At 41.4% G+C, this 16,111-nt stretch overlaps 1 protein-coding gene across 1 annotated transcript; it reads right to left on the reverse strand.

The window, feature by feature from the left end:
• Nucleotides 1-1,237: 1,237 nt before the first annotated feature.
• mms22l (MMS22-like, DNA repair protein) lies at nt 1,238-15,812 on the reverse strand. The gene is made up of 26 exons (XM_072460945.1): nt 15,763-15,812; nt 15,445-15,649; nt 15,258-15,383; nt 15,076-15,128; nt 14,812-14,899; nt 14,556-14,733; nt 14,333-14,426; nt 14,061-14,191; nt 13,729-13,842; nt 13,466-13,642; nt 13,333-13,392; nt 13,145-13,264; nt 12,797-13,032; nt 10,669-10,885; nt 9,938-10,227; nt 6,002-6,183; nt 5,566-5,716; nt 4,483-4,622; nt 4,268-4,410; nt 3,924-4,080; nt 3,664-3,809; nt 3,098-3,313; nt 2,822-2,984; nt 2,597-2,693; nt 1,710-1,877; nt 1,238-1,534 (listed from the first exon to the last, which is right to left on the reverse strand). The coding sequence occupies exons 2-26, from the start codon at nt 15,615-15,617 to the stop codon at nt 1,459-1,461; spliced, it is 3,696 nt and encodes a 1,231-aa protein (XP_072317046.1). The 5' UTR covers nt 15,618-15,649; nt 15,763-15,812; the 3' UTR covers nt 1,238-1,458.
• Nucleotides 15,813-16,111: the final 299 nt, after the last annotated feature.

Consider the following 16,111-nt stretch of genomic DNA (forward strand, 5'->3'; position numbering starts at 1 on the left):
CTGAGATTTTAGTTTGATTTTAGAGAATCATAACTCACCACTACATAGACCAACTGCCATCACATACCAGTTATATTTATTTAAATCAAATTCTTCATTAAAGGTGCACTTTTTTTTCCTGATTGAGGTTCCACCACTTGCATGGAGATGTTACACACCAAGTACCACCTTTTGAAAATATTTAGCTTACTGTGTACCACTAGATCTGCCAGGTCTAATAAGAGGATTATTCTAGGTGTAAGGCATGATGATATGACATGATTTGTACACTAAATATGGAATCAACCAAAGGACACAAATGTGGATTCAATTGACTTGAAATTGACCAAATATTTGAACTTCAGAGAAATCCGTGTACCATCCGACAGAAGCTTGCGTACCACGATCGCAGTTTGATAAACTCTGTCTAGAATGTTCCAGTGTAGTATTAAACGTCTCTACATGCAGAGCAGGTGAAGTTACGAATGACGAGGCCGCTCACATTAAGAATGTATGTTTATCAAGTTTGTTTTATTTTATTTTTTTGCAATAAAAAAAAACACCTGTAATACAATCAATGCAAGAAAGATAAATTACTAAAGTACAATTAAGAAATCAAGGTCTTAATTATTGTGCCTTAACACATCAGTGAACCTCCAGTAGTACCTGTACCCAAGTTTGAGAATTAATTTAATTTCAAATTAAACACACATTTATGCTTCACCACCTCCATTGCAAGTCTTCTCCCCACAAGCTCTGATAGTGTTGAAGAGGAGGAATGCGGTGTGGCAGAGCAAGCACAGATGAAGGGATGCATTGCAGTTTGATGAGGCTGGAAAATGACTAGCAATGACAGAAAATGGGGTCGGGTGATTGTGGGAGACAGGAGTGAGACTTGGTGTGATTAGGTGCAAACTAAAGTCGGATTGCGAGAGATTGCTGCGACTTGGCGAGGCGAGAGAGAATTAGAACAAACAGTACTATGTAGAGGCAACTCCCTTCTTTTGACTAAAGATTTAGAGACAAAACCGCTACCAAATGTAACCCATTAACTCTTCTTTTGTATCTTTTGTAACAACTATGGGGCTTGGGTCCGGTTAATATTTATCCATATTTGTTTTTACTTACACTTTAATTATTGTATGTTGCGTGTGCGCATGCATGTGTGTATCCCTATTTGCATTCATTATGAAATGTAAGAATGCACAGTACAAATTCAAACTCACATTTCATTTACATTTCTTTTATTATTATTTATAGGTATTATAATAGTTACTTATTACATTATGCACATTAAATGCAAGTTTTTCCACTTATGAGCCATGATTTCTCACATATTTAATATTTCACACATGAGCAAATAAAATCCATAGCATATGTTTGGAAGAAGACCCTCAGACATCCACGAAATCGCAAAAAGCCCAGTGAGACTAACGAGAGATTTTCAGGGCTGGCATAGAGTCCTGGAGCTCATATTTTTCAGTCCTCTTCCAGACTTGTTATTTCCACTTGCCCACTCTCTCCGAGAAGACCCAACAACTTCTTATAGGCACTCCTATTAGACATACAAATTCTCATCATTTTTAAAAAGAAAAGAACACAGAACCATCGCAATTTTCTAGTTCAGCTCATAACACATTCCAGGGTGTCTAGACAATTTAAAAATAGTTGATAGCCATGAATGCTCTCTGCATGGCTTTCAAGATATGATTCATCTGCATCTCGCTCACCTTAACGTTGCATTCCTGCCCAGCCCTCGCTTGCGTTCTGTGTTCCTCAGACTCAGAGACAGGCTGGGGATGAGCGCTTGAACCACAGCAGCATCCAAGACCGCCACAGTCTCCAGGACGCTGTAGACCTGCCTGTCATAGACACCCTCATTCTCCACCACAAACGACCTGAGAGAAGAGAGAACGTAATTCATCTTTTGCTAAAGACAAGATAGAAACAAGAAAATTATGGACTGTTACAATATTCAATCGCATGTTACTTTGCCAAGTTCCAATGAACAAAGAAGTGAACCGTGTTAGCATATTTCACTCGGAAAGATGAGAAATTTGAGCTCCTCGTTTAAGAGACATGCGCTCACAATTAACAACTGACTGGAATGTCAAAAAACTTTGAGGATATGATTATCAGGGTAGCCCTTAGCTCCAGTTCAGTTCAGTTCAGCCGACACAAAGATTTCCAAATCAATTAAGCATTTTTAATATCTTAACCCTTGGAAACAAAAAATAAACTAAAACGGTGATGATCATCAGTGAATATTAGTTACCTTCCACTTCATCAGAATAGTATGGTGAGCCAATAAAACTCACACATTTATTTACTTGGGACATTGAAAGGCACAACATAATTATTTGAGAATGAAAACAGAGCCAAAGAGGAGTCAAACTAACACAGAGAAGCTATGGATGAAGCCAACTTGAGGGACGAACCAGTAACCACACTGACCACCTGAATTAGAAACTTGAACTTTAATCCCCCAGAGCAATTACGCAGTATATATTCATGGCACACCGTCTTACATTATATATTCAACTGCTTCAGGAGATATAGAGCTATGCAAATCTCATACAGGTGTAGGCATTTATTGCTAGACATTATTGTCAATTACCGCAAGACAGTGATCATCTGCTCACATGGTCCCTCTGCAGATGCAGCAGCACAGCGCTCCACTACAAGCTGTAAGGCATCTGTGCTCGTCGTCCTCACTGAGCACACATCAAAAACACAAACAAAAAAGGGAAATACAATTAGTCTGACGCATAAGTATAGTTAAACAATGACCAAAGTCGGCAAAGGTGTGATTATGGCAAGCGAAGCGAAAATAAAAGAGTACCTTGAGTATCATTGACAAGCATCAAACTGCGGAGAACAGAGGGCAAGGGAAGAGTTAGCAGCACTGGGTCTGTATCTCGATTTCGCCTCAAAAGCTCCCAAACAAACATCAAAACCGACACCAAACGTGGAGGGGGTATATGACCTTTGAACTGGAGAAAACTCTCACTGAGGAAAAAAGAAAAACAAAGTCACACAAGCAATCAGTACTTTTTTTTAATTTCAGATATGCGCACCCCAAGAATAAAATATTTGCAAATGTTAACATATACAAGACTTGCCATAGAACTTCAAGAATGTTTCTCCGCAGCGCTGCTCCTCGTGGGGTCGGGTTGGACTCGCATGCACTCAGGAGCACCGGGTGATTGGTAATGGCGCCGATAGAAGGGGACGGTGGGAGGAAATGGTCCAGGTACCTCCGCGTAACAGAGCGCAGCTGCTGCTTGAGGTGGGCACCCTGTGACTGAGACACACAAGACGCCACCGACAAACCCTATAGGAGAGGTTACGGAAGCAACAGTTTGAATAATCGGCTACATTTAAGATTTATGTACATTTATTGACACATTTCCACTTGTTAAATTCCAAATATTAAAGCTGCTATGATTATGCAACTTTTGTTAATAATTGTATTTCATTTTATTCACTAAGAGATGGTGATTTGTCACACATTTTCTTGCTTTTCCTTAACTTAACTAAATCAAGAAAAACAACATCTATGAACTGTATGTAAAAAAAAACAAGCAATTAATCTAGAAACAATTGAGGACAAAATCTGGCATAACTACACATAAATCAGTTCCACAATAAAAAGTTGTTCATATATTGATTGTTCTCTCTAACCTGTAAGTACAATGGAAGGCTGTCTCTTAATGCTTTGTCTTGCTGCGTGACATTGTGTGGAAGTAGTAGTCCGTCGACAATTCGAAATAACAGCTGCTGGGCTTTAGATGTGGCCAACAGGGGGCTCCAGTGCTTCACTATGCAGCCTGGATCACAGAGATAACGCTTTCAAACACTGCTTTAATGGAACAACATTATACAGTAGTCAAAAGCCCAACACAGGATGAAAAAGGTCTAGATCAAAATAACTGTAAACATACCGACTGCCCAATAGGTGAGCTGCAGAGCCTCCTGGTTTTTGCTGACTAAAGACGGTTTAATGTGTTTGAATATATCTCCCATGTAGTCCAGAGCTCGTGTGATCATTGCTGAACGCTCAGAGAGGTTCTGTATCCTGCTATACACAATGCCTAAAGACTGGCGTGCAGGGGAAAAATATACAATTTGAGAATTTTAGCATCAAATAAAAAAAAAATATGTCAGTAAAATGATTAACAACATTTCAATAACAACGCTCAAAATCAGTTTATTGTGAAATATTGAGGACATGCTATGTAATCATTTTCCATAGCATACCTTTTTCTAAATCGAGTTTGTGTGATACCTTGACAAAGAGCTCCAGGGCTGCATTGGGCTCCATCTTGCCGGCTGTGGGCTGTAATCCGGCCTTTTGGAGGAGGCTTTCCACTTCAGGGAGCCTCAGTACAAGCCGGGTCAACTCCCACAACTGTTCCTCTACTGCTCTGGCTGGGAAAAAATAATAATAAAATAAACATGTATAGGAACAAAAACAACTAACTTCTGAATGTAAAGGTTCACCCGTTTTGTTGTCAGTCCCATCATGGTTTTTGTGAAGATGTTGTTGCAACACACAGCGAAACCAGGCCCTCACTGACAAACTTATACCAGCACCAGATGATCCAGTATTTGACTGACGGCAAAGAGACCACACTACTGCACTGTGAGGGATGATGAAAATGATCATAAAAACAGCAATAATAACAAATTTCTACTTTTAAAAGGGCTCCACAGAAAATAATCAGCATGTCTTGCCATAGCACCTTGACAATGGCTAGTCTCATCTCAGAAGCTAGGCAGGGTTGGACCAGGCTAATATTTATATGGGAGACCGCTGAGAATACCAGCAGCCACAGTGGTGGAGCAGTGACTCGTGCTCTTGAGCAAGACACTTCACCCACTTTGCCTGGTATGAATGTGGTGGTGGTGGTGGTGTATGATTGGTGCCAGCCGCTGATGCAAATTTACAGTATTGCTTCAATCAGTTTGCCAGGGCATCAGTGGCAACAACCGAATTAAGGAATAATGCAATTTAAAGCGTTTTTGGGGTAAAAAAAATAATTTAAAAAAAGTGCAGATGCAGATGCTTAAGAACAAACAAAGCTAAATTAAAAGTAATTAAAGATTCTAATTATATCAACATTATATAATTTTGATAAAAATAGATTAACATTTGTAATTATGTAGAATTACACTTATTCTACACAAGTAGAATAAACAGTAATGACAGGTTTCAAATACAAATCGTCAAGAGTCCTTGTTGTACCATGAAATTCAGGTACAGCCTCTTCACATCACTCGGAAGCGCAGTAAACGTCCTTTGAGCTTTCAACTCTCACTTTCAGTACCCTTGAGTGAATTTTTAAGGATAGGAAGGCACAGACGAAGGGCGCTCACAATCTAAATAAATAATTAAATGCTTTCACATATACCATTTGGACTGTTGTGGAAGTATTTTGTCAAGAGGTGTAGGGGAAAGCAATGGAGCTTGACAGCTGACAGGTAAAAAGGTGTACATCATCCCCATCTGCCTGGCCTGATGTTTCCCCTCGAGTGCAGTGGAAAAAAAGAGGCTTGTAAGAAAACTGAAGAAAAAAAATATACCCGTTTTGTAGAAGGTGGGGAAGGTAGCGGGTCACTAAAAATGGGTGAACCATGTCGTCCCAGCCAAAGCACTGCATGATGGACTGGACTGGGTGGGGCTGAAGGTCCTGAGGAGCAGTGCCAGGAAGGTCAAAGGCCAGTAATGTAAAACCTAAAGAAAAAGAATGTTTAAATAATAATTTGAATGCTGTACTGTACAGGGTCATTTTTAAGTGTCGTAAGTGTTTTTTTACTTTCAGTTGATGTTCCCAAAACGATTGGATGTTAGAAAAAAAATGTAATCTCAAATGTCTGTATCGCATTAGATCATTGTCTATAAACATACAAGTTACAAAATGCTCACTTACAATTTCTTTAGGATTTTGTGCTTGTAATCTTTAATGGGGTTTGTCATTTGTCATTTGTGCTTTCCTAGTATTGAGGTGTTAATACTGACCTGCAGCTGCATCTGCTAATTGGGCTGGAGGTGTCTGAGAGAGGCGCAACCCACGGAGAAAAGGGTAGAAATGAGCCCAAAGAGCTGATGCAACCGCTAGGTGGCGCTCTTTACCCATACTGGTGTTACCGGGAGCCCAGGTCAGGTTGGGTGTTAAATGGACACTGCGTTGATGGACTCGCCTGGATGGACACACAAAACAAAGACAAACAGATAAACAAATCTGGCCAATGCTGAAGCCAAACATAGCCGTGTCTCTGGTGTAAAAAACTCCAACTTTCCCAAATCCTTTCGCTCCCCTTTTCCTCTCACTATTCTTCATGTGTTTTCCTTGTCTGCTCTCCTGGGGGATTACTGGGTGCGGCGGTGCGCTGTAGTGTGGAGGTGGAGGTGGGGAAAGAGAGCAGGATATTATAGGGAAAGACTGGGGAGTAATGCTGATCCCTTGTACACAGACTATACTTTGGCTTTTTCTGGCTCATCCCCGGCTCGAGCCCCAGCCGCCACAGCAGCCCCACAGTGGTTGGCATTAGCCCAGATAAGCAGCTGAAGGAGCTGTAATCTCATTTAGACTGGAGATGATCCTCCTGTCCCCCCGTTTGGCCCAGATGGGGGTGCACGGAGCAGAGGTGTGCTGTGGAAAAAGTGGAGAGGAAAGGATACAGCGTGTTGCAAACCCCCCTTCAATCCTCTCCATGTTACACTATGGTCTCTACACACATTTACGCACACACTTCTCCAGCAGCGGTGCCTTCCCTTCCAGCAAGGTTGCATCTAATCCAGAGAGAGCTGAGACAATCGATTAGAGTCTGAATTCATTAGCCTCGTTACTGCTGCGGGATGGGCCTTTCACACCCATCAACCCTCATTGTACAAGACATCGTCAGAGACCCCACTTAATCCTCCACTGCTGCAGCGTCGTAAAATGTGTACACACAACACAAGCCGAAGATACCAAAACACCATTAGAAACGCTTTAACCCCATACAGAAGAAAACACAGATTCAGACACTTCAAAGGCAAGGTAAAGCTGGACCAAGACGATTTACGCTGTTATTTTCATTTTTGACGTACAGTTAAATAGAATTCCCTGACTATTTTATTTCCTATTGATTGTAAAGAAGCGTTAAAGAAGTGTTTAATCATTATCTAAAAAGGTGTGTAGTTGAATTACAAAGATCAAATTGTGTTTATTCCTGAGGAGCCATAAACACTAAATTGCTTGCCTGGCTCATTCCTTTTCATTTGAATGCAGGAGGGTCTGGGATTAGACCAGAGTGCATCAGGCAGCCGCCAAATTTGGAACGGTCTAATCACAGCCGTTTATTTGCAGCAACTGTCACTCAAATGCGGGAGACGCCTCCTCTTGTAGATCCTTGTAACATTCAGGACAAAATCTAGAACCTGTGTGACGCTGCCTCTTGGCCAGGTCCCTCTTGAAAAAAAAAAAGATTGTGAATTGCAACAAGCTTTTGACCTGGTTAAATACTTAAATTAAAATAAATATATATATAAAAACTTCCTTCTACCTTTGATTTACAGAGTTTAAAGCCTTGCTAGTTGCATCTGCAGAAATCCACCTCGTTTCGCAGTCCTGTTATTGTAATTTAGTCTTTACTTGTTAGCCGCCATGTTTGTTTTGACATGAACTGACCATACGTTTCTCTTATTGGTTAATAGTGCCAAACGGAAAGCAGGAGACAGCATAGATTCCGGAGCATGACTAAAATTGCACTACATCACCAAGGACACGTCCAGCTCAGTCCTTGTAGAAAAGTATTTACCAATATCTGACCTATGTCATCAGAGGTTATAATACTCCATAGAAGAATGACCAGACCTCTGGGTCCTGCACTAACGGTAAATAAACATCTGTTATTCAGTGTCCAAAACTGGATGTCGAACACATCCAGTTGGACACCCAGACTCCTTGAATCATTTCTACAACAATGACGCTGAAAAGTAAAACTCAAAAGATAATTTTTAGACGTATGGAAACGGCGATGACTGGAATTTGCATCATAGCAACACAGGTTTGTGGCAAACCAAAGACAATCTATTGTCAGCCATTGTTTCTAAAATAAGAGTCTTGATTTTTGCCCAAACCAGTAGTTTTTAGGTTTTGTAAAGTCATTGTTTTCAGTAATACTATTCAGTGTGGGCCATTTGGGAACGTGAGTCAAGTTACAATTGTTCAATGTCTTCAAAACACTGAATAAATGTTTCACAGTAAGGCCTGTCTTTTGTCAAACTAAAAAGATTGGGACTAATTCATTGTGTTGAAAACAGATCCAACAGACCATTCTGGTGCCAGCTCACCTCATCAACCCACAGCACCCAAAACCTCCCGCCTCAAAGGATCATGGGAAGGAATAAAACTGAGGAATTATATCCCAGGACTGGCTCCAGGACAAGCACCATGTGAAGACCTACAAGGCGGGGTATACATTGACTATTCTGCTTCCTCCGATTTTGAAATAATTCTCCTAATGCAGTAATGTAATGCAGATTCAACATGATTCTTAATAGACTTAATGATGAACAGGCAAAATTCTTTGCAGGCATAATTACAGATTAATTGTGTCACCGAAAACGCTTAATCACTAGGAGATACTGAGAATTGCCGAAGTGAGGAATTACATTTAATTTGGTGGGACGGATTGGAGAGAGTGAGCGTGATATTTTTTTATTTGGTTAAATGGGTCAGTCTGGTCCGGGCCATTACGCACAGGGGCTCTGGGACAAATCTTCTACTGCTTCTCGGCCATTAATGTGCAAATGTGTGCCCTCCAACCCCAACATCCGAGATGAGAAGTTTGGGAATTAGGCAAAGCTAACGAGGTAGCATGTTAAGGGAGCCACGCGAAGCATAAGAGGAGTAGACTCGGTTTGGAATTGCACTTTTTGTGTGTGGGAAGGTGGGTAAGTCAGTGAGAGAGCAGGCTGGAGAGGATGGATGTATACACCGGAGAATTAAAGCAATCATACACCTACATAAATGAGTGCACTTACCTTTATAATGTCCTTATATGTGCATATCAGCTTATTTATTAACCTTTGAAAGCTATAAGTAAACGGTGCTGTTATTTTAATGCTCACCAATTATCCTGCAGATACAAAGCTAATAACAAAGTTACCAGTATATGTACCAAAACTCTTCCTAAAAGTTCACATGGTGTCCATCTTCACCCAGAGGTCCCATGACCCTGACTGAGGTTGTTCATGTAAGACACACCTGTGTCCCAAACCTGAACTCACCCTGATGCCGCACAAACCACAATCTCTCAACAATCTGTGTCCCCATGACAACAGGAGGCTTTGGACGGGATACCCTGAACCAAAAACCCAACATAGGCCTTCACCAGCATCAGGGGAGGGTGAACCGGGGGCCATTGGCCTCCTGAGACCAGCAAGGGACTCAACACCACAGTTTGGAGCTGGATGGACAATCCTCTTCTTGTTGAACACAGAACAGACTATAACCAGTATGTAGCACTGTCTTTGAAGTCAATCAGAGGTAGTCATATTAAAGCCTCTGAATAAAAGATGTGCAACTGTGGAATAGACAATGTAATCAAGTATAGTGGACACAAAGGATTAATGCGTTTTGGCCTTTACCACTTCATTTGCAGTATATAAAACACAAGCAGCTGAAAGTGCCATCTATGCATTGTGATGAAATGATTCATAATAAAATGCAATGCCCAAAATAACAACACTATCTAAATAATAATAAATGAAAAGCAACAACAGCAACAACAACAACAACTACTGAATAATCATCCCAACAATTATGACCGCACATTAGACGAGTGTGCGAGTATATATTTTGTTGTGTTGTGACATTTTTTATTCACTTCGCACTCACAGGGCGAATAAAAACCATAAGCAGGTTACAAATGGCAAAAAAAACAAAAACAAACTAAAGCTTCCTACCTGAGCTGGGCGAGGACTGTCTGAAGAAAGCCAAGGGCAGAATTTAAGTCTGATTGGCGGCACGCAGGCAGTAACCAGTCAAACCCTTCATTAAGCAGCTTCTCCTCTGAAAGGCTCAGACTGGTGCTGGTCTCAAAAACCTCTGCCACTCCCTCCAGGTATGAGCCCAAAGGACCCCACAGGGCCAGTTTACGGGACACATCTGTGGTTTTATTGTAGAATTCTTTGGCCGTCTCATTAAAGGACGAGGCGAGCCAACTGGCCTGGGCTCCCACATCAAGCCCTCTCTCCTAAAAATCAATAATAGCAAATATTAGCAACACAGCAATCATTTTGAGATAGTTTTCTTGTCTTAGTTTGATATGAAGACTAAAGAGAGATGTGAGACAGGCCTCCACTCTGGCAATGTTCAACTCCAAGATAAAGATAGTTTTGTTTAGTAGTGCATATGACAAATGATTTTCTTTGTGCTCTTTTAAGTCTTAAACATTTTTTCCTGTTGTGTGAAGCACTTTGAATTGTCTTGTGTAGGAATTGTGCTCTACAAATAAACTTGTCTTGCCTTTACCATTCATAGGACTTTTTAGTCCCAGGTCAAAACTTTAAAAATGTAGTTTCAAATTAAAATATGATAATAGAATGTTATTGTTTATTAGAGTAATTGTCTTAGTTGTACTGCCTGTACTTAATTAATTAGTCAAATATTTTTGAATGTCAAGTAATTCACACACCTGAAACAACAGCAACAGTGTCAGCTGCCCCCTCCAAACCAGGGTGCGATGACCAGGAGGACAGTTTGATGGAAGGAAGCCTAGCAGCTCGCATGCTCTGCCTGCTACATCCTCCAGCTCCACTTGTCTGGCCACCACGATAAACAGTAACAAGAAGTTCATGAGACCCGCCTCTGACAGCTCCTGCATCTTCTTTGACGAAAACTTGGAATAAATTCTAAAAGTACAAAAAAGTAAACGGAAATATTTATTATTGGCTTAAGCAATATTGTAATGTAAATTTAAAGTTCCAATTTTTGTATGGATTTGTTGTAGTCATATGACCCATTATTTGGATATTTTGCCGGGACGTTTGCAGGAGTACCACAAAACAGTCAGGAATGAGCTTAAGCAAGACCTTAACAGGAAAATGTGAATGTCAATTCCTACTCTAAGTGCTGACTAACTGAACTTTCCAAATTCATCACACATTTCATCAGCAGTCTCTCAGCTCCAGGTGCACAGCTGGACCACCATGGCACTGTGTGTGTCGGGGTGTGTGGGTTAGACAGAACGAAAAAGTGGGGAAGGGAGTAAGAATAGACAAACACCCTGCACGCTGTTAGATCCTGCGGGCACTGTGGAGAAATGCCTTTAAAGATCATGTTAAATGTCAGAGACACTCAGACACACAGCAGTAGGCGCTTGGTCCCTCTGTCTTCAGCCAAACCAATTTACTGCAACACCAGAGAGAGATCAATAATACCCACATACACACATGCTTGGCCACACAACCAGCTTGCTGTTTGCTCGCCTGGCAGGAAAACACAGACCGCTGGAGCACCCCACCCCTCCGCCTCAGCCCCAAACACAGATGCAGCCCACACAGGTGAGTGGAGCTGCTGTTCAGGTCAAAACACAAGCGGCGAGCATCCCGAGACAAACTCTGTGTAAGAAGTATGACTGATGTAAAGGAGTGGGAAACTGAGGAAGGAACTGCAAAAGACAGGTTAACTCTAAAATGAGCTTAGTTACACCCACAGAGGACCATAAAAGACGAGGGCGGCAAAGCATGTCGGCAGAGTGAGGGAGGAGGAAGATTTAAATAGATGAATAGTCAATATGTAACATGGATATAAACGGCACACAGCGAGGCAGCACTAGAGATTTTTATGTTCTCCCAACCTGTCTGTGTGTTTGTTTATTATGGACAGATTTTTTTTCCCTCAGGCGAGCAGATGCTTCTAACTCCTGGTGTTGGAGATCAACATGCTTGCAGCCGATCCCATTAATGCGACCAGTGCGGATGTCCACTGAGCCTGGCCAGGAGTGGGAACAATGCCGAAATGCTTAAGCAATACAGACAACATGCCTCACACCTCACACAGTGAGGAGGCAGTGCTGATGGCTGTGAGGGAGGGAGTACAAGGGGAGAATCTGGACCGGACCCAGCCCGGACTCACTAGTGCCAGATTGCTCACCACCCCCCCATATTCCCACCACCTAATCTCTCTGCTCTATCCGTGTTGGAAACTAACACAGCTTCGTTAAGGCGAATTAACTGCCACGCTCGTTAGCTAATTAGCCCCCATGTCTGCAGAGCTACTGAGCACATTCCAGACAGAGGGAAGTCATTAGGCGGATTTATCTATGGCTGCCTCTCCCTGGCACCCAGCCGGCCTGGGATATAGGATGGTCGAGCACTCTGTGCAGATACTCATCAGCCCATAGTGTCCATCTTCTGCCTTCTTGTTCACAAAGACCCAACCATGACCTAATAACCACATCAACACAGCGGAGGCAGCTGCAGTGTATAAAATGTATGTACTCGTCAGTTGTAGACTTCTTGGCACTGGTCTGTGCTGAGGAGCAGGTGGTTTGACTCCTGAGACACCTGCTTCACTGGGTGGCCTTAGTAAATATCAAAGACACACTGGGAGGTTGTGGTGCACCTGGCACGCACACGAACAAGGCTGAAATGTATGACACATGCTGTGTGTATCAAGGTGCACACAAACACTGCATTAGAAACATAACATATATCCAGAGAAAAGCTAATGGGTTACTATAGAATCAACTCCACAATATACTATGTAAAGGGTATGGTGGAGTGAACTGGAATCTACTTCCTTCTCATTTCAATATTTACCTTCCTTTGATCTGCCTCTGAGGCACTCCACCTGTTCCGTCCTGAGAAAGGCACAGAGCCAAAATCCGGAGGAAGATGTGGAAGGAGTTGGCTGTGCGATAAAGCTGGGCGTGTCCTGGAGAATGGGGAGGAGATGGACTACAGCAACTTCGGGCCTGTTCTAGAAGAGCCAGGGGTGACTTACACAGAGTACCAAGGCCAGAGACTCCCAGCCAAGGCACAGTGAAGGAGCCATTCTGAGAAAAAAAAAAAAAAGTGTTAAATGTCTTTGATTAAGTGCAGATGTTTTAAATTAAGCGTTTATCTTGTGCACACAGTTTAATTTGTATTAAATTGTATATTGCTGACCATGTTTTTGCTGTAGTAGTCCCAAAGAGTGGAGACGGCTACAGTGCTGGGATTCCACAACATACACATAGTGAGAGAACAATGTACATGCATCCGGACCTGTTCCTCTGCCAGATGTCCCTAATCATTTAAAAACACAGCATTAGACCCTGCTTTGTCAACCAAATACATCACACAAAAATGCTAACCTTTGGATTACAAGTGATCTTCAGTAATTCCTCAATTAAAGCCCAGTTATCAATGTGTTGCTGTGAGCAAAAAATAAAATAAACATATTTATACTTGAACATATAGATAAGTCAGAGTAACATTTTGTCTCACTTCAGTCTGAATTGCCCCGCTCCGGCTGTATTGTCCCAAAAGTGCAGTATGTGTAACCAGCCACCATGTAAAGCCCAGAGGATCTTTACAGTGTGTAGGAATCCCGCTAAACTGTTCTGGTGCTGGCTTTCCAGAGACAAGAGGTCTCAATAATGAGTTCATGTAGTTCCAGAAAGACTTGATAGAAATAAAAGGTAAAAGCAATTTTAAAAAAGGTTAGTTTTCATTCAAACAGTTACATATGCATATTTTATTAATTTTACCTGTGTGTGCAAAACTTTACTTCTGTTTTCAAGCAGGTGCATGAGTAAAATCCATAGCTCTTTAATGCAGGAGCATGAATAATGTTGGATGGTAAAAGCCTCTGTAGGTCTCACCTAAACAGTGTTTGAGAATAGGTTTTAAAAAGCAGCTACCGGTATTTCAAAAAGGCATTTTACTTGTGAAATAAACATTTCATTAAAGAGCTCAGATGTGCTGTAAAGTTTGAGAAAATACTTTTTGTATAGAACATGTACAGAGAAAAACTCATTAAAATGCAGCTCAGCACCCCTCACTAACAGTAACTCATAATGAGTTGCGGCCAGCCGCCTACCTTACTGTATTTGCCCATGGCCAGACCAGTGAGGTCACACAGCAGAGAGCACAGGTGCTCTTCAAACAGACTGGTATCAGTCAGGTTTTCCCCCGTCAGGTTCACAAACTGGTGGGCGTACACCACCTGGCCTGGAGTGAAAAACAGGTAAATTAAAAACAAAACTGTGTGTAATATTATGAGTCACTTTAACACAAAGTTAGACATTACTGCTAAAAGTGATAACATTGGTACCAAAAACTTGATCATTGTGTGTGCAAAAATGTACAAACCTTGCATTTTGAGGCCAAGCAGATGAAGTATTTCCAGTATGGCCCAATGAATATCAAGATGAAGGTGTAACAAATGCCAAGAGGGAGGAAAAATCTGCATGAAAAGCACAGAACACAAATGAGTCCTATGAAAATATTAAGCTATAAAATATAGATCCTTTGGTGGGTGTTTTGCCAAGAGATGTAGTCATCATGGATCAGTGGTATCTAATTATAGTAGTACCTTTCCTTGGTTCTGTATAGTGAAAGCACTTAGTATGTTGGCTGGCAGGTCTTTGAGGCGTCCGATGAGGAGAGTAATGCCTAAAAGTTCTTCAAGAAGAGCAGACGGAAACTGAGACTCCAACTCTTCAAAAGGGTGTGAGGATCCTGCTTCTAGAGTGCAGGAGGCTTCAAGATGTCTGACCGAAAATGAAGATGTTTTACTATATATCAAACAATTATACTACAAATGTATATGGTTGAAGAAGGTTGCTTACCTATGCAGATATACTTTAATATACTGAATAAATGTTACACATTGTTTTCTAAGCTCTTCTGCCTCATAGTGGAGATTTCCAGCTTGACCTTAAAAATATAGCAGTTTCAGTTCCGTTTTCTTTTAATCAGACAAACTGAATCACAGCACAATGTCTAGAAGTAAAACTAATGCACCTTATACATCTGCAATGTACCTATTATCTACTTGAATGTTTTTACTACCGAAAAAAACATGAAAGTAGTTACATAATATATAAACTTACCAAAATCTCGAGAGCTGGCCTGCACCAACTTTTCCAGCTTGTAAATCTTTTGTCTGAGATAAAACATATTTTAGTGACTATACATGTAGTTACTATACCAGGTATAACATCTGTTATGATGTATTTTATTGTTATTGTACAATTATTATGCTGGTGTTCTTTAACATGCTAAATGTTTTTACCTGAAAAGGCCAAACAGAAGCTTTGTTGATTCTACAAGAGCCATCTCTGTGACCCAGGGAAACCCAAATATCTCAACAATGTCACCATCATAATCTGATGGTGCAGGGTCCAGGCGCAACAAAAGCCTAGTCAAATAGAAAAAATAATTAGTCGGCAACTTATGAACTGAAATTATATGAATGTTACCTTTTCAATGCGCCTCTAGCAATGTAGCCATCAGTGGAGAAAGGTCTTGCAGGATCCTCTCTGGATTCAGAGCAGCAGAAGCATGGTGGTTGTGATGGGGGGAGCTCACACAAACTGTCCGCTGCGAAGGGGGACACTGGTGGGGTCAGTGATTGACTGAAGTCGTCCTCCATGGTCCCGGGATGACCTTATTACTTCATAAACACTACAAAATAAGACAACCAGCAAGTACTTATAGTACAACGAGGTGAGCAGACCAACATATTACAGCGTAAAGTCATGATCAATCATGGCCGACAACAATATTACACAGCATACCTTATTCGGCTTCCCAGTTCAGTGTTCTATGTACAAAATAAACAGAATCTTTTCGCCGCTCTCCCGCGTATTCAGTACACGCATGCGCAAGACCTCCGTCACGCTGACGTGCTTGCTGATTGGCTCAAAGTTTCGGAGGAGGCGTGATCTTCCTGCTACAGACAATTGCATACATTATTTTTAATTTGCCATCAAATGCCTCGCAAACAAAATAACCAGTAATTGCGTGGTTGTACTTAAATGCTACTTTCCAGCGTCTTCACTTGTAGTGAAAAAGTGGTTATATTCTTCAAACAAGACTTGAAAGAAGCTTTGAAACATTCGACAGATTTTAATAGCATTGCGACGA

The sequence above is a fragment of the Eucyclogobius newberryi genome, unplaced genomic scaffold (assembly GCF_026437365.1).
Source record: "Eucyclogobius newberryi isolate DKJ021-1_F unplaced genomic scaffold, fEucNew1.0.hap1 SCAF_3, whole genome shotgun sequence".
Classification (NCBI taxonomy): Eukaryota; Metazoa; Chordata; class Actinopteri; order Gobiiformes; family Gobiidae; genus Eucyclogobius; species Eucyclogobius newberryi.